A 27951-nucleotide genomic window follows, 5' to 3' on the forward strand; every position below is an offset into this window, starting at 1 on the left:
TACCCCCAAACCCATCAGGTTGTATTCAAGTTGTATACATTAAGTATAGCTTTGTACAAGTCAATCATATCTCAATAAAGTGATTTTTTTAAATAAAGAATGACTTATGAAAACTCCTTTAGGGAAAAAAGAAGGTTATTTACCAAATATACTCTACCCACCCACCCAACAACCCTCTGCTGGGAAGGTATTCTGACTATCTCCATCAACAGGTGAGGGCCACAAGGTCAGGAGGTGCAGTGACTTGGCCAAGGTCATGAAACTGGCAGAGGCAGAGCTTGGTTTTAACTTAAGACCCTACTCCTTCCACCAACCCAACCTGCTCTGAATGGTGCAAAATATTTGTATCATTTCCCACAAATCACTTTCTGCCTTGTATGGGCCAGTCAGGTTTGGTGGCCTCCCCAACACAATGGGCACCTCCTGAAGGCAGGGACTCAGGCCATCCATCAGTGCAGTCTCACAGGGCCCAGCGGGGGCCTCTCATCACTGACTGCAGGGAGTCACATGCTGCTTGACCTCATGCCCTCACCTGTTGATAGGGATGGTAGGAATACCTTCCCAGTGGGTCACTGGGTGGGTGGATAGAGTATACTTGGTAAATAACTTTCTTTTTTTCCAAAAATGAGTTTTTATAAGTAATTCTTTTAAACAAAAAAAAAAAAGCACTTTATTGAGATATCATTGACTTGTAAAAAGCTATGCTTATGTAATGTATACAACTCAATGAATTTGGGGATAAGGGTATACTCATGAAACCACCATCACCGTAAAGGCCACAGACATACCCACAATCTCCCCAAGTTTCCTGCAGCAGCTTTCAGGCCAAACTCTGGTGCATCTTCAGGATACTCAGGAGGCTTACACCCCAAATCCTGTCCTCTGACCCAGTTCTCCCCACACCAAGGATAATCAGAAATATAATAAAAGGCACTGCTTCCACTTCTGAACAATCACCATTTGATCACAGCAATCTAGTTATGGATGGATAATCTTATCAGTCATTAGTTACCAATATTTAAACCAGGGATTACCATCACTGGGGTTTGCATCTTCTTTGCTATCTGGAGGAGGTGAGGAGAAGGAGTGACTAAATGTCTTCATGTAACTGGACATGGGGGTGAGTATAGCTGCTCCTCCCAGCTCTGCTCTGAGGCTTGTGTAGGCAATACCCACATCTGCCTGACACTAAGCCTCCATCTGTCCAGGGCCTGTTCAGGGCCCTCAGGAGAGTGAGGGCATATTAGCATATAGTCTCAACAAAAGGCAGGAATAAGCCAATAAGCTAGCAATCAATTCTGGGAACTCAGAATCTTCTAGAATATTCTTGAGCCCAGATAGGAGGCTTGGTGGGCTCTGCAGCCCAGATGCTCCCCTACGGCAGGGTTTCTCCACCTTGGCACTGCTTACATTTGAGGCCAAGGTCATTTTTTGTTGCAGTGGGGCATCCTGTGCACTGCAGGATGGTTGGCAGTATCTCTGACCTCCACCCACTAGAGGCCAGCAGCACCCCCCACCCGGCCATGACAACGAGGGATGTACCCAGACATTGCCAAATGTCCTGTGCTCCCATGGAGAACCCCTGCTCCGAAGGATGCAACAAATGGTGGCCACACCAGAATTTGGGCCTGGTGTTTTCTCATCTTCCATTTTCTCCTCTCTGGATTTTTATGTGATGTGTCTCCATTTTTAAAGTGTGGCAACTAATTAAATATTTTTCTGCTGTGAGAGCCAAAAAGCATGTGTACAGGTTACTGGCCAGAGCCTCCAAAAGCCCTCTGCTAAGTCCAGATGGAAAATGAAAAAGCATATAACCCACTTCTCAGTGTTTGAGCTCCTGAGTTTAAGAGCAAGTCCGTCCCCACGGCCTTGGGAAGGAGCCCTGGAAAGGGAGGCCCACATTATTTCTTGGGGGGAATATTGCCACAAGATCACCTGTCAAAGGGGCTTTTCAAATCCCTTCTCCCAGGAACACAGGCTGACAACCCCATTTGTTCTTTTTCCCCCAAAATACAATTCCCGTCCTGCTGATATTCTGAAAGCCAGGCCCTAAGCCGGCTCTGGCCTATGAAGCAAACACTTGTGAACCACCCGCCTATAAAACCAGCCAGCCTCTGGGCGCTGGTGAATCTTTTAGTGCCAACATTACCCCAGAAGACTGGCCTCCCTATCTCTCAGTCCCTAGTTAAAGAACTTGATCTGAGCAAGTTTCCTTTCCTTCCAGCGAAAATCTGGGTTACTAGGGGGAGGGCAGTGGAGAATCTAATAAATCTTAGAATATACTTCTTGGCTAAAGGAAAAAAAAAAAAAAAACACCTACTTACTGGTGTCATGAAACAACTTTCCAGCTCTCTCAGAAGACAGCCGGGTTCAGAAGTTACTATTATATTCAAGCTGTATTAAATCAAGCTGTGAGAAGCACCAGGGTTATGCTTTTAAAGAATGCCCTGAGCCAATTCTGATGTTTAAAGGGAAAAGGAAAAAGTTTCCAAGGCTTCCATAAATTCCAAGGAGAGGAAGTTTCAAACTTGGGTGTTCACAGACCATGGCCCCCACTGGAAACAGCTTGGTTTCATGTATTTGGTTTTACTGTTCAAACTTTAGGGTCTTTTAACTTTTTATTTTTACAGGGCTCAGAAGAAAAGGGAGAGGGAGCCATTTGCTCACCAAGTGCCAAAGAAAACCCAAGCGCCTCCCTCAGAGGGCCTCTGCCTGGGACGACAACGAGGCAAGGATGTGGGGAGGGGACCCCCTGGCTCCCGGCACGCCCCAGGCACAGCTCCTCCTGCCCGCTGGAGGCCAGGCCTGCGAGGCCGGCTACTAATGAACTCCGACAAGATCAATCCAAGGCGAGACCACGCTGCACTGCCACTCGGCCGCGCCTGGGCCTCGGCCACCAGCAGCAGGAGGAGCAAAATGGAAAGTTTCCAAAAACAAGATGAGGCCCAGCCAAGTCCCAAGGAATCCTAAATTTAGTCCCTGGGGGAAGACGGCTGTGTCGACTCAGCCAGGACACCAGTGAGGCCCGGTATCCCTTGAAAATGTCAACCAAACTAAACAGGCCCTCCCAGGACACCTCAGCCCCCAGTTCTGACTCACGCCCACATTTCCAATCCCTAGCCCCCACTGTCCAAGGCCTGTGTACCTAGGAGGTTGGGCAAGACAAGGGAGGTATACCCATTTGATAGGAGAGAAAATTGAGTCCCCAAAGAGGTAGTGGTGAGGTAGAATGAACATAGGCAGTCCTGCATTTGGATCCAGCATCAAGTTCTATCACCCAATACCCATGTGTCTAGGAAGAAGGCATTCTGCCACTTGGAGTCTCAGTTTTACCATCTGTAAAATGGGAGTGATACTGTGTCTATTTCAAAAAATACTGAAAAGACACAAAGTTTTAAAATTTTCTATGTATATATAGACACACATGTATTTTATATATACATGCATATATGTCATATAGGTGTATGTTAAAAAGAGATTGCTGGGCTGCACCCCAGACGTATATAGTCAACAGCTGTTGTTTGTGCCAGCTCAGCACCCTCACCCCACCCCCACTCCCCTCTCAGCCCCTGTGGCTGAGGCCAACCCAACCCATTTCTGTGACAGCTCTCAGACACCTAACTGAATCAGAATCACCAGGAGCTAAACCCAGGTTATTCAATTTTCCCCAAGCTATTCTAATACACAAGAGACAGTTTTAGGAACAGCTGCCAGATAAATTCAGAAGATCCAAATGGCTAAGCTCAGAGAGGGTGTGACCCTCCTCCTGGCCCCCAGGAAGCGGTACATCTGCAAAGGGTCTCAGATCCTAAAGGGCTGTCAGGGTGGGACCCTCTCCCAGCTCTGAGCCAAGATGCAGAATCCAGAAGCAGAGGTCCTGAGGGGCAGAGACCAGTAGAACTCTGATCTGACCCCAGAAAGCACTCGCTGGCTCTTTCCCCCTCAGCATCCGGCTTTACACTGCAGGGCAGGTCAAGGGGATGAATAAGAGCCCAGAAGCTCCAAAGGGCCTCGCTTTAACCTGACTGGGGGGGGAGGAGGAACAGGGAATGTCCACCTGCCCACAGGGCAACTTCAGCATCAGGAGGTCTCCATAGCAACCCTCCAGCTGGAGTCACTGAGCCACCTGGAGACCAGACAGAGTGCAGGGGGGCACCACAGGGATTGAGATCGGGTGGTGCTGAAGGTAGAGATGCGGGTTCCAGCAAAGAAAGAAATAACAAAGACCTTTCCATGGCGGGGAAAGGACTTCCAGAAAGGACTTTCTTCTTGGAGGGAATGATAATTAGTCATAAGAGCAGCCTTACCGAGCACCTCCAGGCCACACAGGTTCACCAGTTCACACACCAACTCCAGGAGGAAGGTTCAGCTACTAGTTTCGCTTTACAGATGGGGAGACTGAGACCTCAGAAACATTAGGAAAGTTGCCTAAGTTTGCACAACTGCTAGGTAGCAGGCCCAGGACTCAAACTCATCTGATTCCAGAGCCCACTCTCCCACCCTCTTCTGCACGGGGCAGGTCAGCACCCCTTCCGACCTCACGATTCTGTGGGCTCCAGAGACTGACTTTGGTCAGCACCCTTTCTAACCTCCACATCTCCTGGGCTTGGCAGAAACTGGCTTTGGGTCTGTCTCTGTCTGACTCAGGGACAAGTTCAAGCCCGGACGCTGTTGCTGCACCTAAGCTGGGTAAGACAATGAACCATAGGGGTGGTGAGTACTCATTTTTAGAGATTGGCGGACTGGTGCAGAGAGGATTTCTCTGATTCCCAGAGTCCCACAGCAGATCCCCTGAACCCCTCCCCACCAATCTGCCACCTCCCCTGAGTTAGAGCACAAAGGACAGGGCAGAGCAGACAACTCCACCACCCCCAATCATCAAGCCAGCCCCACATAACACACGGGCTTCATTCCCAAAAAAAATCCAAGATGGAAGCAACTACTCCCACCCTCTAATTTACAGACAGGATAGCTGAAGCTCCGAGATTGAAAGAACTTGTCCAAAGCACACAGCAAAGCAATTTCATTCAAGGATTAACAGATGCCTATATGTGTCAGGCCCTGTGCAAGGCCGTGGAGCCCCAGGGGTTAACGACAATATCCTGCCCCTGCCACCAGAGGGGTGACAATACCCTGCCCCATGCCACCACAAGTTAATAACAATATCCACAACTCCTCGCTGTTCCTGTGGGAGGTGAGCAGTAACTCAACTGCCACATGAATAAGTCACAAATGACCAACGGTGGTGAGCATTCCAAGGAGGCAGAAGGAACAGCGTGTTAGAAGGAACCACAGTGAAAGCTGTTCTGAGGCACATGTGAGAGCTCCATCCTGGAGGGTGAGCTGAGAAGAACAAGGGAGAGTACTGGGAAGTATCTCCAGCTGCAGAAACAGAGCGTGCAAAGGCCCTGAGGTGGGCGTGCAATGGGTATGTTCCAGATGGGAGCAGGGCAGCTGGGATGAAGTGAGGGGAAGGGCGGCCAGGGATGAAAAGCAGGAAAGGGGCAGGTTGTGCCCAGCCTTATGGACTATGGGAAGGAATTTAGATGTTCCTCTAAGGACTTTGAGAAGCCGCAGTAGAGATTCAAGTAGGAGAGGGAGTGGATCTCATTGGGTTCTGCAAAGTCAGCCCGGCTGAAGCAGGGAGCAGAAATTCAGAGGCTGTTGGAGTCCTCCAGGCACAACAGGATGATGGCTTAGAAGAGGATGGGGACCATGGTGAGCAGTGGGCAAATCTGAGATTCACAGAGTCATAGATTGACGAAAGGTGTCCATCTGGCAGCTCTGCAGGGAAGGAAGGGGAGGAGTTAGGAATGACCCCCCAGGATGCCTCTCTGAGCAACAGAGGAACAGAGAGCCCTTCACTGGGACCTGGAGGCTGGGAGCGCAGATGGGTCTCAAGAGTAGGTGGGGAAGGCTGCTTCCGACAGGCTGCTTGGGTGTGTGAGCAACAGTGAGTGGAGGGTACCCAGGTCTTCAGAGCACTTGAAACTCTCAAGGCCCCTACCAACTCCCAAAGCCTCCATATGCATGAACCCTGGTTCCACCAGGCTGTGTGGCCGGCTGCTCGTCCTCATCCTGGCTGCATTGCTGACCTGCCCCTCTCTGAATCACATCTCCCCACAGGAGGCAGAGCCCTGGCCTCTGTGTCTCTCAAATGGTGATCTCCAAAGACAGAATTTGGGTTTGTTATTGGAGGGCTGTCACCTGCAGCCCCTAGGCCAGCGCCCATGTCACTGACAATTTCCAAGGCCTTGAAAGGAACCTTAATCCAATTGTCTGTGTCAAGTAGGCCACAGGCAGCCCCTCCTTCCCCTCCACTTTCCTCTCAGCTCTCCCTTCGAAGGCAGCCCCAGGGAGGAGATGTCCAGCACAGCCTGGCCCTGACAGCAGGACAGTCGCACACCCAGGAGGGTCTGCCATGAGCCCACTGAAGACTACCACCAGCCAGCCCTCAGTGTGGAAGCCTCCCTGTGCCTGGCGCAGGGCTGCTATGGCTGGGGTGGGGGCTGCATCACTCGAATACCTGCCAGCCACATTCTACCCTCAGCACAAAGTGCTGCACAGATGGTACAGCACTCCCGGCAACACATTTTCCAGATGGAAAAACCAAGGCTAATAGACGGGGTCACTCCATAGATCCTGAGAGTGGAAGTCCTACCCCGTTCTGCCTCCAAAGGCCAGCCGAGCTTGTCACATTGCACATGAATAATAACTGTCCTATGTATCACCTGCTTTCTGTGGCTAGATACGGAGCTAAGTGTTTCACAGGTATTCTCATCTGATCTACACAACAGCTCCGTGGGCTAAGCACCATTTTCACTCCCATTTTACAGATGAAGAAACAGAGGCACAGAGAGGTTAAGGCAATCGCTCAGAGGTCACACAGCTAGTAAGTGGCAGGGCCAGCATCTGAATCGGGCCTGCCTATCTCTGGGGCCAGTACAGTGTTTCTCAATTCCCATTATCTTCCCTCTCCATACAGAGCCTGTGTAGACCACAATATTTTAATACCACAGATATTCTGTGGATCTGTTTATATACTGGATGTATATCTGTGTTTTATACTTAAAAAGACTAAGACTCCTTTGCCCCCCAAGAACCAATTTCTGCCTCCATGGGGTCAACATCATTCCCATGGAGTCAAGGTCAGTGTTGTGTGATAGGAACAGAATACAAGCCACACATGTAATTTTAAATGTTGTAATAGTCACATTAAAAAACAAAGAAACAGGTGACATTAATTTTAACAATGTTATTTAAGCCAATATGATCAAAATATCGACATTTCAAAATACTATCGTTATATGTGATTTGCTTAATTATTAATAAAAAAAAAAAGTTGACATGCTTTTCCTTTTCTACATTAAGATTTTGAAATCCCCTGGGCACTCCCAATCCAGACCTGCCCTATTTCAAACGCTCAGTGGCTGCGTCAGGATGGAGGCTGCCATGGTAGGCAGTGCCCGCCCAGTTCCAACCACTCTGCTAAAGCAACGTTCCATGTCTTCCCTAAAACTCCTGAAAATCCATCTCTGCAGGACTTCCTCCATCCAAGGAACCCCACCACTCCTAACCAGAGGGTTCCACTTAGTTCTCAGGACCTCCAACAGACAAGACACCATGCTAAAAAGCTCACAAGATACAACAAGGAGTAAGAACTGGCCTCTGCCCTCAAGCAGCCTACAATCTAAGCAGGAGGAGAGGAGTGAAATAATTACCAACCCTACTGCACACCAGGCTCTGGGGCTTCCACCCATTCTCTTTTAATCTTCATACTCATCCTGGGATATTGGTTCCGTTATTACCATATCATTTTATTGGTAAGAAAATTGAGGCTTGACAGACCATGGATCTTGCCCAGGGTCTACCTATTTGACTTAGCCAACCCAGGGCAAAACAAAGGAGATGTTAGCAAAGCCATGTGGAAGCTTTTAAGAACAAGGAGGGCAGCTTCAGGGAGGGCTTCAGGGAGGGTATGAGTGAACTTGGAGGCAGCATGAAAGGGAAGAAGGAAGCAGAGAGCCAAGGATAAAGCAGAGGCATGTGTATTTGCAGGGAATACAGAAGCAATAGGTGCATTTCTGATGAACGAAACTGCACAAGCAGAATCTTGGAAGCAGGAAAAGAGGCCGGAATTCTGGGCCCTAAAATGCTGTAGCATGAAGCTGGTGCACAGGGCATGGTATGAGGAGAGTCCAAGTTCAATCACCCAGTCATGGGAAAGCATCCACTGCCCAACCCATAGGCCATAATGTCAGCAGAATCTGACTTCCCAAAATATTTATCAGAAGGCGCTGGGCACCAGACTCCACTCTGTAAACCTGGATGCTGTTCCAAAGCTGAGACGATAGATCTCCCAGAGAACCAGTTAAACTCTCCCTCACATTCTAAATAATGAAAGGAAGAGGGGGAAGAGAAGGAGACAAATCAACCTCCTCCAACCGCCCAACTTAAGGGATTAAGGTCAGAAGCAAGACAGGAGCAAGGGGGCCATCTCCTTATCAGGCACACAGCTGCTCTAGGCACAGGCAAAACTTGTAACACGCATCCTTCTTCCACACTGGGGGAGAGAAGCACCCAGTCCTAATACACAAAGGTCAGACCCATCCTCCAGGGGCAGAATTTCCAGCCAATCTGTTTCCCCCAGATTTCCAAGACAGAACCGTCCCTTCCATGTACAGAGGTGCTGACTGGAAGTCAAAGAATGAGGCCCATAAATCTCCGACCTGCCAAGGGGTCCAGATTTCAAACCTCCCAGTGCACCGGCCCACTGCACTCAAAGGCACAAGCAAAGGAAGCTGTGGGATGAGTAGATTCAGGAATGTGGATGAAGGAAGACCCCTCTCTCTGCCAACGATCACCATAGACATTATGGACTGAATAAATGAGGAAACGCTTGACACAGATGCTCTCACTTAATCCTCCTGAAAGTCCATGAGGCAGGTCCTGCTGTTATCCCCAGTTTACAACGAGAAATGACAGAATCACATGGCCGGGAAATGGCAGCACCAGCTCTAACCTGGACTTCCTGTATCTCCAGCTGGGGCCCCCCCATAGGCTGGCCTACCACTCTCAGTTTCTTCCCCTCTCTGATACGCAGTCCTGGTTTCAAGCCCAGTGCTAACCACCTCTCTTCCCTGTTCAAAACCCTTAGGCTTACGTGCGCTTGCAAAATAAGCCCAAAATCCCCAGGGAGGGTTAAGAAAAGGTAGGTGGGTGCTCAGGGGCCCCCCCAGGCCTCCGCAAGCCAACTCATGTCACCCACTCCCAACTCCAAAAATGCAGCCCACCCTCTCAAGGGGCCCATCCAAGAAGCGGGCTTTCTGGCAACACATTTTCCTCCCACAGAACGTGAGAATAAAGGGCTCTTTGCTTGTCTCCTGAAATAACTGGCTCTCGCCATAAAGCAATCTTCTGCCCAGTAAAAATATTTCTGTAAAACTTGGTAACTCTATCTGCGGTTCCTTTTCTGAAAGTCAAAAATCTTGGGGAGTGAAATATGGCAGAGGCCAGCTTTATGACAAGCTCATGAAGTCATGTCTACCCGAAACAGGCCCTCCTTAACACTGCGATTAATTTGCTGTTAACCACAGGGACTTTGTGTCTCAATATACTCAAAGCGAAGCACCCGTTCATATTTTCTACCAGAACAATACCCACCACCCCAGACCTGGTATCCAGCCAGGCAGGTAGCAGAGCCATGGCTGGGATCTGGGGCCGGAAAGAATTCAGTTGAGATCGGGGACTCTGCCAAAGGGCCATAACACACAAGGGAGCTGTTACCTGTGGCCTGTCCTTGGCCAAGGAGGAGGTACAGCTTATAAGTGAGGGGTGTCCCAAGATCAGAGTGTAAGAGGCACTCACAGCTAAATCAAACTCACGCCAAGACACCCAGAGAAGCCCCTGAAACCTCCCTAGGGCTTGGTTTTCCCATCTGTAAATGGGAACAATCATTTCAGGGGAACTCCTGAGCAAACGCATGTGATGTCCCCTCTCAACATCTTCACCCGGCAAACGGTAATCACGCCCCTTCCAGGTGCTATTTTCGGCCCCAAAGAAATGGAGACGGGTTTACTGGGAATCTTCCAGAACACAGCAGCAGATCCAGAGGCCTTAAAGGGCTACTGAGTATGTCTGCTGGGTGCTCACTGCATGCTAACACTTCAATGGCCATATGCATTACTTCATTATTTAATCTTTGAAACAACTCCAAGCGGTGGGCATTCTGTTCCTCTTTTTATAGGTGAGAAAACTAAGGCCCAACATCAACACAGTTCAGTATAAACCCAAGTCTGAAGCCTGGTCCTAAGCTCCATGCACCCCTCGAATTGGGAGATCACAAAGGGAAAAAGGAGTGAAGTAATGCAATGAAGTCTTAAAAAAAAAAAAAAAAGCCAAACCCATAAAAATTAAAATGGGGGTTCTTAACCTGGGGCCATGGGTGCCCTGAAATTGGAGTGACCGATGTAAGAGCATTTATCTAAGGAGAGAGACACATGAGATTCGGTGGATTCCCAAAAGGGAAGTTACTCACTCCTTGAGGGTTAAAAATCATCAACCTATGATCATCACAGAGAGGTCAGAAGCTTGAAAGGAAGGCTGTAACCCTGGTGGGCTGCATGGAGGAAGTGGCAAACCACCTAGGCTCTTCCAAGATATGATAGAAATAGGTGGATCAACGGTCAGCTATCTGGCTGCCCTGTCCTTACCCAGCCTTGCCAGCTGCTGACCAAAGCCTTGTTCAGTGATTCTGATTCCAGGGACCAAGCCATCCACAGCTGTTGGCTCCACCCACACAGTGTGCTTTCTACAGCCTTGTCCTCTCAAGTCAGTTTCTCATCAGGGAGATTCAAGGGACGCGGGTAAGGGGGTGATCCCAGCCTCCACTCCAGGACAAGCATGTGACTCAGGACTGTCAGAGGCACAGGGATGGGTTCTGGGATGCGACCCAAGTCAAAACAGTGGGAGCTCTGCCTGGACTTTTGCTGGAACTTTCCTCTCTAACAGCTGAAGCTGGAAGCCTGGACTGCTGGGAGCCAAGTTGCCATTACCTGGGAAGGGTGTGCCTAAGGATGAAGCCAATCTAAAAGAAAGCAGAGATGAAGACACAGATTGTTGTCCTGGGACACAGCTTGGGCTCGATGATCCAGCTGTAACTGAAGTCCACTCCCTGGTTACACAAGCCAAGAATTTGACTGTATGAAATAGTTGACATGGGCTTGAAACCCAGAGTCCCAACGGATCCACAGAGAAAGGTCGCATCTACTTAACCACAAGCTCCCCCTGAAGCTGTTTTCCTCCTCGATTTTGTAGACACCAGCCAGGGGGAAAAACTCCAGCTTTGCCAGAAACATAGCAGAGCCATACCTGGGGATCACATCAGGATGTGCAGTGTGCATCGGGGGCACAGGGGGAGGGGTGGAAGCAGAAATGCACACTGTTGCTCTAAAGCTGACCACAGGCGGAAGCCCACAAACGATCTGAATGCCCAGCAGTAAGGAATCAATGCAATAAATGATGGTTTATCCTTATAACAGAAGGCTTGATAGCCATGAAGAACAGTAAGATTATACATTCTGATATGAAATGATTTCCAAGTTTAAAAAGTTACATATTAAGAAAGCAAGGTGCAGAGCCAGATGTATACATGAATCTTAAGTTAAAAGAAAATATTTAAGGTCTGTATCACTTTTCATTGTAGTTGTTGTTGTTGAGAGACATGGTCTCGCTCAGGCCGAAATGCAGTGGTGCGATCATGGCTCACTGCAGCCTCAAACTCCCGGGCCCAAGCCATCCCCCCGTCTCAGCCTCGTAAGTAGGTGGAACTACAGGCACACATCACTATGCCTGCTAGTTTTTGTTGTTGTTGTTGTTGTTGTTGTTGTTAAGAGATGGGGTCTCACTATGTTGCCCAGGCTGGTCTCAAACTCCTGGGTTCAAGCAATCCTCCCACTCTGGCCTCCCAAAGTGCTGTGATTACAATCATGAGCCACTGCACCTGGTTTCTATATCACTTTTTTTTTTTTTTTTTGAGACAGAGTCTCACTCTGTTGCCCAGGCTGGAGTACAGTGGTGCAATCTCAGCTCACTGCAAACTCCATCTCCCGGGTTCACACCATTCTTCTGCCTCGGCCTCCCCAGTAGCTGGGATTACAGGCCCCCGCCACCACACCTGGGTCATTTTTTATATTTTTAGTAGAGATGGGGTTTCACCGTATTAGCCAGGATGGTCTCGATCTCCTGACCTTATGATCTGCCTGCCCTGGCCTCCCAAAGTGCTGGGATTACAGGGGTAAGCCACCAGGCCTGGCCTCTATATCACTTTTGTATGGTTCCCACCTTAAATGAATTTTTCAATTAATCTACTAATACCAATGCTTCCTGGTCGTGTTGGCCAAGACAGCTTCTGCTGTCAGTGCAGGGATAAGCATGCACAAACAGAGCACGGCTAGAAGTATCTTGAGGAGCCACTACAGCAGATGTCTCCAAAGGGGGAAGCTGGGAGGTGGAGGTGGGAGGAGGCTTCCTGTGTACTGCATACCTTTAGTACTATTTTGGATTTTCTTTTTTTTTTTTAACCATGCGTACAACTTAATTTAAGGAAAGGAAAAAGGTGAGGACCCTTTCTGAAGGGGCAGAGGCTCTCTTCAAAGGCACAAAACATCCTGGCTCCATAAAAGAGGTGGGGACTTAGATAGAACAGAAGAGAATCCCTGCCCCCTCTGCAGCTGGGTGCCCTCCGGCCAAGCTGCATGGTCCCTCTGAGCCTCATCCACCTGGAAAATGTTCTTGAGGATCTGCCATGTGCCAACCAGGGCAAAAGGCCCAGGGATACAAGACTGAGCCATAAAGAACCTGCCCTGTGGACTGTGCAGTCTGGCCTCAGTTTCCCCACAGTAATAACTTTGATCGTGGCCACATTTCTGTGAATATTAAATGCCTGACAAAGCCCTGTGAGGAAGGTTTTGCAAGCCATAAAGCCCTGGGTAAATCCTGGCTGGAAAACAGCCACCCACTCAGTGCTGCTGCCTCCAACCCAGCAGGGAGTTTACCTTCCAATGCCCCAGACCAGAGTCAAGAGGACGAGTCCTCACTCAAGAACCCCAGTAGCAGCTGCTGAGCAGAACCTCCAGGGTTAAGAAGGCTAGAAAGGCCCCGAATTGTGACATCATGAGAAGGCGCTCCAATCCAACCATCTAGAAGGAAGACCATGATCATTCCCCACCATGGCCATGGCTGTAGCCAGCCAGAGCTACCCTCACCAAGCCTGAACAAAGCCATGTTACAAGGAGCGGGCTGTGGACAGGCCCCAAAGAGGGTTAACCAGTGCTTCCTGTGGGGGAGGGTTTTCTTTCCACGACCACCTGCTGTGAATCACTCCTTTGACACCTCCCTGCCCACTGAGGATGGAGTTTAGACTGACACACAGGATCTTCTCCGTGGGTCCAGGGCTGTGCCCGCTGAGGACGGAGCTTAGCCTGACACAGAGGATCTTCTCCATGCGTCCAGGGCTGTGCTGTCCAATGCGGTAGCCACTAGCCTCGAGGGGCTATTTAAGTTCACATTTAAATTCATTCAAATAAAATATATCTTAAAAGGCAGTCTCTGAGTCCCAGTGGTCACATTCTAAGCCACAGGTTCCCAGAAGGGACAATGCAGACACAGAACATTTCCATCAGAAAGTTCTACTGGTCAGCACAGTCTAGAGGTCCTTTCCACAGCCCCTTCTTCCCATTCTGCAGCGGGGGACCTAGCAGTCTTTTCAAAAGAGGCAGGTGTCAATGACTGCCAGGGAAGCTCTAAATCCATTTGCAAGTTTAAGCAGCCACAGTTTTGGGGATGTGGGAAGAGGAGAGAGAACCACGGAGCAAGAGCTTGTCAGGAGTGAGGGCCTGTGCTGGTGTCTCTGTAGGGTCGCTCATTAGGTCCCGCTACTCTACAAATGGGGAATGCCCTCCTCCTCATCCCTCTCCAACTCCTGCACCCTCCTGTCACCTTTCCTTCAGGGTCCAGTCGGCCCAGCTGTTGCCCAGTACAGAAAGGTTCTGACTCAGGCTTGGGAAACCCCAAGGACTCCACATTTTGAACAGCACCCAAGAGGTTCGGATGTAGGTGGTCCTCGGCCACACCGAGTCCTCCCCAACCCCACACCCTCTGGCTGCTGTCTTCTCTCTCCACTCCTGGCAAAGCTTCTCCACAGAGTTGCCTACACAGGTTGTTTCCTCATCTGTCATCCACTCTTAAAATGTATCACCTTTTTGAAAAATACAAAAAGTAGCACATGCTCACTTTTTTAAGTCAAACAACCTAAAAATGTACAAAATGAAAAGCGAAATTCTCCACTCCTCAGGGAAATAGTCCTTGACAGTGTACTCTTCCAGCTCTTTCTCTATGCCCCTGCAGATACATAGGGACACAGGCCTGCATAGACTTTCGCACACTGTAAGAAACAGGACCACAGCCTATGAATGTTTTGCACTTGCTTTGCTCATTCAGCAGTGTTTCAGGGTCTCTTTCCTGGCAGCAAGAGAGGACCTTACTCACTGGGCTTTCACCAGTTGCAGAGAGCTCAATGAGAAGTCCACACCACTGTTACCTTGTACCCTAGGGATGGATGTTTGAATTGTCACAAACTTTTCATTCTTCCAAATGCAGCCATGAATATTCTTGTTAAGTATGTGCTTCTGCTCCCCTGCACGTGTTTCTCAGTCCCTTCGTGAGCCACCCAAGTCTCACCTCTGCTGTCACTTCACCAAGACAGTTCCTGCCAGACCCAACTGTGACCACCAGGATCCTAAACTCAAGGAACACATCTCAGTCCTTTTCTATAACTCCACTCCCTCTTCAAGAGACCACCTACTCCCTGGTAGACTGTGTGGATGGCCCCCAGTGAATCCCACTTCCCAGTATTTATGTCCCTGTGTAGTTCCGTCCCCTAAATCTGAGTTGGACCTGTGACTTGCTTTAATGAAGAGAATGTGTTTTTGCTAATTCCAGGCCTAAACCTTAAAAAGTCCTGGCAGTTTTTGTTTCCATACGCTTGGGAAAGACAGCCACCATGTAAATCGGATTACCCTGAGACTGCCATACTGTGAGGAAGCCCAAGCTACCCACGAGGTGAGGCCAACTAGAAGAGAACTGAAGCCCCAGACATGTCACCCAATTGGAGCTGCTGCAGTCAGACCCTTGCTGTCAGAGCCACCCTAACTGTGCCACATGGAGCCAGAGACAATTTAACCCTCCCAGGCTCTGCCCAAAGTGCATACTCTCAAGCAAGTCATACAGTGATCAAGTCACTAATTTTTGGACTTTTTTTTTTTTTTTTACAGCAGTAGAAACAAAACCTTCTCCTTTCCTTTAATGCATTTGAGAGGAGGAAGTAGAAGGCAGGAGAGGTCATAACAGATACCTCATAGCTAAGCTGGACGCACCCCCAGGCTCAGGGTTCCCAGCACAGCATTGTGTCCAACCCCTGACAACTCAGCCATGTCTTTCTCCTGGGATGAAGCTGCTGCTGTTGGCTTCTCAGGGGAGAAGCCATGGGGCCCCTCCATGGGACTGCTCATCCCCTTCATTCCCCAAGTAAAGGGAGTGAGCCAGCAGCAAGCACCCACAGCATCCTTGGGAACACTGACCCAGGCCCAAAAGTCAACAAACCAAACAGCTCGGAAAGCACAGAGAGGTCAGGAAAGTTGCCCTAGGTCACACTGCTAGTGAGAAGCACAGCCAGGGCTCAAAACCAGGCATTCAGGCTCAGGGCCTGCACCAGTGACCCACACCAGTGTTTTTCTAACACTCTGATTATGACCTATAGTAAGAATTATATTTTACAATGTGCCTCTGCTGTAGATAGATAGATATAGATAGATACAGATATATGTATATGGGTTTGGGTATAGGTGTATATGAAGTGTGTGTATACATTTTTTTTAACTAGAACAAAAAATTACACAAAACAACATTTACTCTTACTATATATAATGTTTTCTCATATTTTTACTCTTTTCTATTTCCTTTTGGTCACTAAATTGATGTCATGAACAATGAATGGGGCTGAGACATACAGTTGGGAAAAAAAAAAAAAACTCACCTAAACTGATTTAAGATGGCTCTAAAATCACACTGATCTGAATTTGAATCTTGCTGAAGCAAGATTCCACTTCCAAGTCAAGGGGCCTTGGGCAAGGTGGTTGACTTCTCTAAAGCCTCAGTTTCCCTATGGGTAAGATGGGCATAATAATAACAGCTGCCTCATAACTGTGCTCTGAGAAGCCAGCACTATGAACAATGCTTGGCCCGGAGCCTGGCACACAGCAGACATGCAGCAAGCAGCAGCTACACTGTTACCGCCTCCTCCTCGGGCTGCTGCTCCCAGGCTCAGCACGGGGCTATGCACACAGTGGGCAGCTCACGGGCACATTGAGCCTGCAGCCACTGAGAAAGCAGGCACGTACCTAGGACCAGCTGAGGCAGTGGGTACCTTTGGACTTTCCAGGGCAGGGAGCAAGCAGAGAAAGTCCCCAGTGCCCGCTGAAAAGGCAACTTTGTTCCTGGATTATAGTAGTTCTCTTCAATCATCTTTTTGCCTTTGAAGGGGGAAAGAAGGGTAAAACAACAAAGTCAGGGTCAAAAACTGTCCTGGAACAAGGCTCCCTCTGGAAACCAGGCATGGAATGAGCATGGCACCACACACCAGCACCCCCAAACCCACTCAGTGGAGCCACCGCAAGCCAAGGCCTCTGAGTGAGGGGCCCACCAGCCCACACAGCCTTCTGAAGTTAGGAAAACATCCTCCGGCCTGAGCCCATTAGCAAGGCTGTGGCCTGAGGGAAGACAGCCCCATCCTGCTAACAGGGTCCTTTTATGCTCTGCCTCCCCCCTCCCCAGGGCCCCAGCTCTATGCTCAAGGCCAGCAGGCTTGGGCAGCCCAGCAAGCCAGCCAATCCGCTCCAGGGTGACACTATTTCTTGTAACTGAGAGGTTCTCCTCCCTACCTCGTCCAATCTGACCAGAAAGCTGGAGTACAGACACCAGTAACACTTCATGGAAGACTTGCAGCGAGGAGACAAGGCCTCATGATGGGATGCAACATACGGTGGTACCACTCAGGTCAGCAGGCATTGCCCACTCCCCACCAGTGCACCACAGAGTTCTGCCGTTACACCTCAGAGACTGGAATGTGGTTCCAAGCCAGACACCGAGAAGGCAGCTGAAGACTTTCTCTGTGTACCAACCCTGCATGCCTCCTGGCCTTTGCACATTCCATGCCCTCTGCCTGTAATACTTTTAATAAACCCTTCATCACCTAGCTATTTCCTATTTATTTTTTGGGTCTTAACAACTTACGCATCACTCCCTAATCCAAAGTAGAATCCTCCCTTATTTTCTTTCCCCATCCTTTTCCTTCACCGCACTTAGCACACTGGTACCACACTTAGCACACATCCGGGTGATCACTAGCAAACAACATTGGCAAGCTGCGAGAGAAGGGGTGACATCTTCTTTATTCTTTAACTTGCTGAAATGAACCCATTTCTACCCTTAAAACAACTCCATGAGGTAGGAACCATTACTCTACCCATTCCACAGATGTGAAAACTGAGAATCAGAGATGAGCCATCACTTGGCCCCACCGTGCTGGGGAGAGATGCAGCTGGGACTCAGACCCAGGAAGTCTGATTCTGTAAGTTCTAAGCACACCTCTGGCACCTTCTATGGGCACATGCTGGTCTTCAGCATAAAGTCTCCCAGCCCACATCTTTTGTTTGTTTGTTTGTTTGTTTGAGACAGAGTATCACTCTTGTCACCCAGGCTGGAGTGCAATGGCATGATCTTGGCTCACTGCAACCTCCATCTCCCAGGTTCAAGCAATTCTCCTGCCTCGGCCTCCCAGGTAGCTGGGATTACAGGTGACTGTACCATGCCCAGCTTTTTTTTTTTTTTTTTTTTTTTTGTATTTTCAGTAGAGGCAGGGTTTCATCATGTTGGCCAGGCTGGTCTCGAACTCCTGACCTCAGGTGATCCGCCCATCTCGGCCTCCCATCCCAGCCCACATCTTTACTTACCCTTCCTGTGCCTCCCACATTGCTCTCCCACCAGACTGAAATATACTGTGCACAGCTTCCTGGCACTGAGGCTTTGCTTGGCCTGCACTCTCTGCCTTGGATGCAGCCTGAGTCCAGCTCTCCCTGGCTGGGCTAGTGACTCTAACTTGCTGGGCCGGCCTCCTCATCTATGTGACAGTGGAATAATACCTAAGGCAGTTGTGAGGATTCTACAGGAGAATGCATTATGTATTAGGCACAATGTTTAGTGCATATGATACTCACTCGTGTGTCCTTTTATCACTAACATACTACTTCTCTACCACCACCACCATCAGAATCTTAAAGGTCTAAATCAGCAAACACAAGCCAGGGTACTACAGGCCAAATCCAGTCGTCTGAGTCACCCAAAAAAAGTGTTTTCTAAAAATTTTAATTGGTTAACAATAATTTTTTAAATTGGAAACGTTTCACATAAAAATCCAGACAGCTGGATTTTCTTAATGATCAGCCCATGTGGCAACACCAGGGTCATATTCCCACATGGCAGTGATTGGCTGGGGTTGAGTGGCACTGCCCCCTTGAGGCAGGGTGTGTGTTCCCCAGGGGGCACCCCGGTTCCCACCCCTCTCAGATGTCTCCCACTGAGCCTGTGGCATTCATTCCTATGACCTCTCTGGCCCCTGTAGGTCCTTAAGTTTCTAACCCCTGATCTCAGTCTTACCACTCTTCAAATCCCTACTCACATGCCCACCTCCTCCAAAAACACCCTCCCCAACCTCCACAGCCCTGTGCTCCCCTTATGGTTTTATAGTTTAACAGTTAACTTGCACTGAGTACTTCATGCAAAGATCCAAAGTGAAATATTAGCCTATCAAATGCGGTCACATTTAAAAAAATAATCTATCATGACAAAGAATTTTGGAGGGCCAAGAAGGTTGCACTAGGAAATCTAGCAATGTAAATCAAGCATACAAATCACACACCACGTTAGCAAAGAATGATCCATTCCATCTGCATCCCAACAGCATGTGACAAAATTCAATAATTATTCCTGATTTTACAAAGCTCAGAAAGCCAGGAGTTGAAGGAAGCTTTCTTAAACAAAAAGTATCATACTTGGTAGTTGTTAAACAGAGTATGAGAGATTCTAACCAATGCAATAAGAGAAGAAAAATTGATGAAAGGCAATGGGGAGAGCTTAGTTCCACTCTCACAGAGGCAAGAACTATGTCCTAGTCCTCACAATTTCCACAACACCCTAAGCACAGCACATGGGATAGAGAAAGCAGTCAAATATTTGTGGAATGAATAACACCCCAGATGAGTTCTGACCCCTGGTACATGTTCTCAAAACATCCAGTACTTTTTGGAGGCACATATCACAACTTAAATTGCACAACTTGTTTATGAAAATATTTCTGTTTTCCTATGAGATGGTAAGTTCCATGAAATCAAGGCCTTCACTCTAGGTACCAAGCATTTCTAGGTGTCCATGGCCTAAAGCAGGTACTCAATGCCTGCTGCAAGAGACACGGGGGCCTACTGGAGGGTGCGGGGTGGGAGGAGGCTGAAGATCTAAAACTACCTATTGGGTACTGTGCTTATTACCTGGGGGATGAAATAACCTGCACACGAACCTCCCATGACACACAATTTACCCATATAACAAACCTGTACATGTACCCTGAACCTAAAATAAAAGTTAAAAAATATATATAGGACTGGGCACAGTGGCTCACACCTGAAATCCCAGCACTTTGGGAGGCCAAGGCAGGAGGATCATTTGAGGCCAGGAGTTCAAGACCAGCCTGGGCAACATAGTGAGTCCCTGTCTCTAAATTTAAAAAAAAAAAAAAAACCCTACTGCAGATGCATGAATGAATGAATGAATGCACTCAATAGACAGTGCTAAATTACCATGATTTTATTCTACTTCTCAGCTGGAGAATCTGAAGCCCAGGCAGGGAGTCTTTGGCTGAGGCCACACCAATGTGAAGCCCTGTCAATACCCTGGTGTCCTCTGAAAGGCATCAGCCACACACAAGGCCACACACACATGCCACAGCCCATGTGACTTAACAAGTAAGGAAAGCGAAGCCCAGACCCATGCCTCAGAGCCCTCTAAACAAACACATCCAGGACCCACCCCGGTGGGCCAAGCCGCCACCACTCTGAGGCTGGGGATGACTTCAGTGCGGAGACCTGAGGCTTTCCTCCCAGAGTCCCACGACTGGTGCCCACATGGCTAAACAGCTCCCTTTTGCCTTCCCAGGAAGCTATCAAAGAATTACTTATGTCTCTGGAAGTGCTTGTTTAGAGAAGGTTCTCCACCCCACCTGGGCTTGGCAGGAGCACAGCATCACCAGGCTGCCCTTTAGGGGCTGCTCAGGCTTGCCTCCAGCCCCTGGAGGAGCTCGGCCATCCTTCACGTGGAGAGTCGAAGCCATGAAGCAGCGGGAAGCTTCCCAGGATAAACGGAGCAGGGTGACATCAAAGTCCTCCTTCCAGATTCAACAACTGAGGCCTTCAACTCTCGCTGGCGTTCCTTCCAGGATATTCTGGGCTCCTGCCTCAGTTCTCCCACCGACGGAATGGCAGATATTTTGTTTGTGAGAGACTGAACATTTTTCCTTCCTCGGGGGGTGGGGAGGAGGAGGAGGAGGAGGAGGAGGGGGAAGGGAGGTGGGGAGGGAGAGGAAGAGAAAGAATGTCTGTGAGAGACAAGAGTGGCAAAAAGAACACGTGTGAGTGGGCAAGAGAGAGGGAAGGCAGGGAGGCAGCCAGAAGTGCCTGGTTTGGAATCCAACAAATGATGTGAAAAATCCAAAAGCGTCTAAATCCAAGCATGTTGTGATTCACAGCCATGGGGCGAGGCTGAAGGACCCCTGAGCTAAAAGGATTCCAGGGCACCTGGCTCACCATGCCAGGGGACTGCACATCCTGTCTCGGACAGCCCTGCTCAGCCCACATGGGGGACCCTCTTTCCATAGGCACAGGCGCACTGCAGCTCTGGGGCATGATGAGCTCTCTCTGCGGTTTGCCGGTCACTCCCTCTTGTTCCCTGGTCCCTGAAGTGCCTCCTTCTTGAGCAGCAATCCCACCCCACAGGTCCCCCATAGCCCTGACAACTGGGCTTCCAGTCCTGCGGCTAGCCTCCTCCCTAACACGACAGCAGGGCCACCCACCGAAATAGGTTGGGTTGCGCCCCCAAGGACCTGTCGGTGACACAGGGGCAGCACGCTGACTGCCTGCCCTGCTCCACCCGACATACCTGTCCAGAGGGACAGACAGGTAACTCAGATGTGCCAGGAGCCACCAACATGCAAGGCTTTCCACAGACAGTGCCAGGAACGACTTCCAGTTCCCACAGGCTGCAGAGCCACTTGGAGGCTACATTCCCTTCTTGAGTACCCACTTGATTCCACACAGAAGCCTCCTGGCAATCCCCCACCCCATCTTACAAGGGCAGCTTGAGCCTGGGACCTTGGTCAGCTCTTCCCCCAACCTCCAACTCCTTCCTCCTCTTTCCTCAGCCTCAGTGGCCCGTCCTGCCCCCTCCCTGCCAGAGTGCCTCTGTGTAGTCCGCGGAGTGGGCCTGGGTGCTCACTGCTGCTTTGTCCCCTTCATCGGACTGGAAGCCGCAGGAGGGCAGGAACCACGTCTCTCTTATTCTCCACTGTATTCCCAGAGCCTGGCCCAGTTAGGGACTTATTAATTCACAATTAATAACAAGGCCAAGTATGGTGGCTCACATGTGTAATCCTAGCACTTTGGGAGGTTGATGTGGGAGGATGGTTTGAGGCCAGGAGTTCAATCCAGCCTGGGCAACAAAGCGAGACCCAATCGCTATGAAAAAATAAAAATAAATTAGCCAGACACAGTGGCGTGCACCTGTAGTCCCAGCTACTCGGGAGGCTGAGGCAGGAGGATCACTGTGAGGCTGCAGTGAGCTATGATGATGCCACTGCACCCTAGCCTGGATGGCAGAGTGAAACTATGTCTCTAAAAAAAATAATAAACAAAGAATTATTGATAACAATTTATATTAATTCATTAAGCTGAGTGCCTGAAAGAAAAGGCCTGGTTCTACCCTTCCACTCCAGACAGGAGGACCTGGGAAAAGATGGAATTTGGAAGCAGGAATTAAAGGGAAGAAGCTGACCAGGGAAGAGGAGCTGGGGAAAAAGGAGGCAGGGAGGGTGTCTTCATTTATTTCTTCTTTTTTTGCTGCTGACAGTTCAGCCTTGATGTTTCATGCCCTCACGGGGACAGTTTGATCCCAGAGTGTATCTGAGCTTCCTGGTACAAACAGCAACACTGTCCATCGATCCGTCCGTCCCTACCTTCCAACATCCCCACTGGGCGAGCAGAGGAAATGTCCCCTGAGTTCTAGGACCTTGCAGGACCCATAGCAGGTGCCTCCTGGATTTGATTCCCCCCAGGTTTCCTACAAAAATGTGAATGAAGAGGGTGCTCCTGGGCTCTAGAGAACAGAAGGCATGCATAGTCAGGGTCAGGGGCATCCGGCCTCCTTCCCCAAGAAGAAAAGTCTCAAAGTGAGGACAAGACACTCTCGAAGCCTCTACCAGAGACCACATCACAAAGACCCATTAAAGCACTAAGAAGATGACACCCATGGCCGCCACCCACCCATCCTGTGGGACCTATGGAAAACCAGAAGTTCCCCCCAGTCCCCGGCACTCTGCCCAGCCCAAGGTCTCCCAGCCTCTGCTTCCTACCCCCCAGGAGGAAAGACAGTGCCCAGGCTGGGCCAGGCAGCTGGCCCTGGTGCCCGTGAGCAGAGGGGACCCTCCCTGGAGAACTCGAAAATGCCAGTGAGCAAAGCCCAAACACCTCCACCCTGAGTCCTTCTCCAGCCTTAAAGCAAATCATCTTTTAATTCTGAAACACCAAATATTTAATTTATGCTCTACCTCAAATGTCAAGCCCACTCCCAGCACATAGCTTTGAAACCACGTAAAGAAGCCTAACACTTTCCATATGGTAAAGACATGGGGCCTTTTAATTGTGCCAACTGGTATCATTCAAGGGTAATTCCCTTGGAATCCGGCGCTCGGGCAACAGCTGGGCCAGCCTCCAATCTCATCACCCAACCCCACATGTCCCCATGGGCTCCAAGTAAGTCTGCACCCTCCTCATCTTCTCCAAATATCCAAATGCACTAGGTGCCCCCAGTCAAATTACCAAACTGCCTGGCAGCTGCCTTCGATCCAGAGGCGGGCTTGCCTGCACCATGGCTCTCAGCCTATTTCTTCAGGCAGCTCTGCTGTAAAAGAACAAAAGGGCCAGTCGGGGCCGTGGGGAGGAGATTGTTTTAAATCTGGTTGTACATATTCACAATCGGCCTGTGAGTGTATACAGAGGCACACAGGTCTTCACCAAGTGTCTCCCGCCTGATATGAGTCCCCTGCACTATTTAATCAATCTATTAAGCTTTTTCACTTATCCAATCTATTTTCCACACCCAGTGTTTCCAATTGGTTTTCTTCTCTAACTGCCTGTTGCTGCTTCATGTTTCCAGCATCCTCCGTTCTCTGAGTTTATGATGCTTATTTTGCTTTCTAATTCTGTTTAACACAGTGTTCTCTGGTGTGTGTGCTGGTCAGTTTATTGCTTCTCTTCCACAGTGGTCGTGTGCCTCCCATTTCTCATTCCTTTTCTCCTATGAGCCCATATTCCCTTGGACTTGCTCATGCCCCCATGGAAAGGGCAAAAGCCCAGCCCTTGGCCTGCGGCCCTCCAAGTGAGCCTGCCATGAGAGTAGGGGAGGCAGAGAGCCTCTGGTGCTCTTATCCCAGCCCTATCACTCCCTGTTTGTAGGCCCCCATCTCCAACCCTACAAATGCCTTCAGTCAATCTCCCAGTAGGTTAACTTCCTTCCCAGGTTCAACAGTTATAATCCCATCATAACCCGCCAGGGACGAAAATATTATACCCATTTTACAGATGAGCTAATTAAGGTATACAACGGTAAAATGGTTTGCACAGGTGACAAATAACTAGGACAGAGCCTGACCTCATTTATTTCTGTATTTAAGAGGGCAGGCTTAGTTTAATGCCAGCATGGTCACCCTTTCACATCTCAGGACCCTGTGTGTAACTTGGTCTCATCTGGGACATTTCTCAAGTTTATCAGATCCCGTCAGGAAGGAAGAGGGCAAACAGGGGCCATCCTGCTTCTGCCTGCCCCACGACTGGCTCATCTCGAAGCACCCCCTCTCTGGGAGTTTTGTACGCAGCACCCTCCAGGCGGATGCCCTGGCACAGGGCTTCTCTACACATGGCTTCTCCTAGAAACTGCTCCAGAAAGGGAGAAACACACAGTCCACACCAGCGGGCTGTCAACACTACAAGGTTATGGGGAGGATTAAGATAATGTAAGCAAAGTGCTTGACACATATAGGCACTTAATAAATACTAGTTATTATTGCAATAACAGTAATACTAGTTGGATGAGCCACTGTGTCTCCAGCCACTTAGTTGACAGGCCACATAAAGGACTGGAGGCAGAGACTAGCCCCAAAACAGGATTGGGGTTGGTGGGAGGACCTCTGCCAGCCCTTGGAAACCAGCAGACTTTGCAGACCACGCCCTCCTACATCCTGATAATATCATGGAAGAACCTACCAGCTACCCCTTCGGCACCACAGGGAATTGGGGAAATGAACTAGCCTGAGAGTTGCCACTGCTGTCCTGTTCAGTATCTCAGTGCTTCCCAAACTTTGGGCATTCTGTTCCCACATTCACAATTTTGACCACTTGTACTTAATATTTTTCTCTGAATCGACTTCACATTAGACTCTTTTTTAACTTAGCTTCATCCTAAGCAATAATATCTGCAAAATCATGGGTTTGATGTCCTAGCTATTTTTTTTTCTGGTTAAAAAAAAAAAAAAGATAACTATTAAGATTTAAAATGTTCACCCAGGTACCACCTGAAATCACCTGGAGGACGCCTGGAGGGCTGTTCCACACCCTGGACTCCCCCTGAAGGTCTGACTCCTTATCACTACCTCTGCAGACACACTGGCTGGGCTATCTGGGGCCAAGGTTGGTGAAAACCCAGGCATCTGGGTCCCCAGCAGCAAGAATAACTCCCAAGGAGACACAGGCTGGCCCCCTGCTTAACTTCTTTGATGGCTGGGGCCCACCCTCCAACCACCTGACACATGTCACGCCAACGGCTCTGAGCCTCACATCTTCAAAAGTACTTTGAACAAACATTAATGACCTCTCAGCGTTTCTCTGAGAGAGGGGGCGAGGGAGGGAGGGGGACAGGCACCATCCCATGCTGTCCTCAGCTAGGGGAAGAAACCAGGCAACAGAATTCCGTGACTTCACCAAAGCCACAGACTTAAGCTGGGGCCCCCTCCCCATCCTCCCTCACTTCCCCCAATGGTAACTTTTACTGGCCTGCATTCCTCTCGCTGGGAACACTACTATTTAATTAAAAACGACAGACTTTTGTTTTCCTCTCCCTCTTTCCTCCTCCCTCCCATCCTCCCAGACTGGATGCCAAGGAGACCCACCAAAAACATGCGGGTAACATTTGTTATGGCTTTGAAGATAAAAGTCAATTGAAGTAAGCCCTCGTTGTATTTCAAGTTTTCCCTCTAGCATGGAGCAAGCTGCCTGGCAGTTCAGAAAAAAAAGAAAAAGGAGGGACTGCAAATAAATGTCATTCTGCAGGAATACTTTGTAAAAATAAACAGGCTGAAAAAACCCAAAACTTGATTAATGGAAATCCACTCAGTGGGCCTCTGTCTGGAGCTGCAAACGTATTTGTTCATACGGCTAAATTAGACCATTTTCGTTGGTCTTTAAATAAATAAGTAGATCAAAAACTAGAAAGGGCAGAAGAAGGGAAGGTTTGTAGTTCTGTTTTTAAAGGGCCTCAACTGCAGTGCCCCCCACCCACCAAGATTTGACCTTTACTAGGGGACAGCAGCTCCAAGTCCAACCAAGCCAACAGAAGACAGAGAAGCCCCCAGCTAAGCAATGGTGGTGGAGGAGGATAGGGGAGCTTCTCCCAGGCCCAGAGGTTATTTCATCCACACACAGGAACTGACTTTATCCACAGGTCCACCTCCCGACACCAGCACTGCAAGCGGGCTGCCAGGTCCCACCACCCAAATACACACACATCTGAAGTCTCCACTGGCCTCTCCCCAGCCCATGGATAAGACCAAAGAACTAACCAGACCTGAGACTCAGTCTATTCCCCCTCTAAGTTAAAAAAAAAAAAAAAATTAAATGTCACATCAAAAAGTTGATTCATCCTTTGATCCTAGGCTTGCGCGAGTTCCACGCAGACCGCCTGAAAGCCCCGTGCAGAGTTCTGGAGCTCACAGGACATCTGTGAACGCCAAGTCCCAGGCCAGGAGCTGGGGCTGGACTCACTCATCCCTATGACACTTAGTGCTCCTCCAGGAACTCCAGCCTCAGGGACCCATGGGGTGAAGGCTCAGGGCTGTGCCCAGGCTACAGTAGAATGAGGCCATCTCTCTCATGTGCCAAGTAAGGGGTCTGCCAGGTCTCAGTCCCCCCAGGTCTGCACCCAGAGGGCCGCCTGCTCTACTGGGGTTCCTGTACGGGTGGCACTGATGAATGCCACAGATAATCAGAACATACTCAGATCCTGGGGCTAGCACAGCTCTGCCCTCCACCCAGACACCCCAATACCACCCTCTCCCTAGCCCCTACTCCACCTCCACCTTTGAATGTTGGTGGCAGAAACAAGGTAGAAGTCAGAGCAGGCCCCCACATCCCTCCGGTACAGACATGCTTCCCCATCAACTGGACCTTCACCACCTCCCCACCTAGGACCTTTCCCCCAGGCAGCCCTCTGCCTCCAGCTGGGCACTTCAAGGTTCTCCAAGGCATGCGGGAAGAGGGTCGCGTTGGTGGGGCAGGGGGCAGCTGAGAAGAGATTTTTAGACCCAGAAGCTGTGCAGGAAAGTGCTCAAAGTTGGGGTGCATGGGTTTGGGGACCCATCTCTGAGGCTGAAAGGACGCCAGGAGGTGGGGCAGGGTGGGGAATCATACCCGGGTGCCTCGGCCTATGGTGCCAGCCAACCGCAGCTGTCGGGGTCCCGAGACACCGCCCGGGCAGCGCTGTCTCCCGATCCACTCCTCGATGCCCTTCCGAGCCCAGGCAGCGCTCACGGCGAAGCTGTCACCTGGGGCGGGGACGACATGAAGCCCCTGAGTCTGGCTCCGGGGACCAAAACTTATCCCCGCGGAGGGAAGGAGGAGGCGCGGCGGGAGGCGAAGGGTCACGGCATGGGAGCCAGGAGGCTGAGGCAGGAGCCAAGAGAGGGACGCGGGTAAGTAAAGGGGGGTTCAGCGAAGCCCCAGGAGCGAGGAGACAGAAGAGGGCAAGAGGGGTGAGCAGTACCCCTGGAGGACGAGTTTGGGGACCAGACCAGGGAGCGCTGGTGGCCAGGACTGCGGAGGAGAGGGCTGGGGGTCAGGAGAGGGGCCGCAGTAGGTGCAGGAGCCAGGATACGAGAGAAGGCGCCGGGGGGCAGGAAGAGGGGGCAGGGTCTTGCGGAGAGGCGCTCGGGGGTCTGAGGAGAGGGCGCCCTGGGAGCCGAGGGCAGGGACGCGGGAGGGGGAGGGGCTGAGGGTCAGCGGTGGGAGCGCAGAACCGCGGGGAGCGGGTAGAAGGGACAGAGGAGGGGGCGCGAAGGCTGCTCCGGGAGCGGGCTTGGGGGGCCGGTGGCCGGAACTGGGGCTTGGGGGTGGCCCTGGTCATAAGACCTGGCGGGCTGGGCCGTTCTGCTGCGGCCGCGGTGTCCCCCGCGTCCATCCCCGAGGTCTGCACCCCGCGCGCCCCTACCTTCCGGGCTCTCCCTGCGCTTGCACACGGCGGCTGCAG

General features: G+C 50.1%; 1 protein-coding gene across 1 annotated transcript in view; it reads right to left on the reverse strand.

Moving 5' to 3' along the window:
• The window catches only part of NKD1 (naked cuticle homolog 1 (Drosophila)), an 85794-nt gene that overhangs the window by 56756 nt on the left and 1087 nt on the right, over positions 1–27951 (reverse strand). The window contains exons 3-4 of the mRNA XM_011946630.1: positions 27913–27945; positions 27117–27250 (exon numbers count right to left, since the gene is read on the reverse strand). Of these exons, the coding sequence (XP_011802020.1) occupies positions 27117–27250; positions 27913–27945 (167 nt within the window). The remainder of the gene's footprint in view (positions 1–27116; positions 27251–27912; positions 27946–27951) is intronic.

Source organism: Colobus angolensis, unplaced genomic scaffold, assembly GCF_000951035.1.
Source record: "Colobus angolensis palliatus isolate OR3802 unplaced genomic scaffold, Cang.pa_1.0 Scaffold251, whole genome shotgun sequence".
Classification (NCBI taxonomy): domain Eukaryota; kingdom Metazoa; phylum Chordata; class Mammalia; order Primates; family Cercopithecidae; genus Colobus; species Colobus angolensis.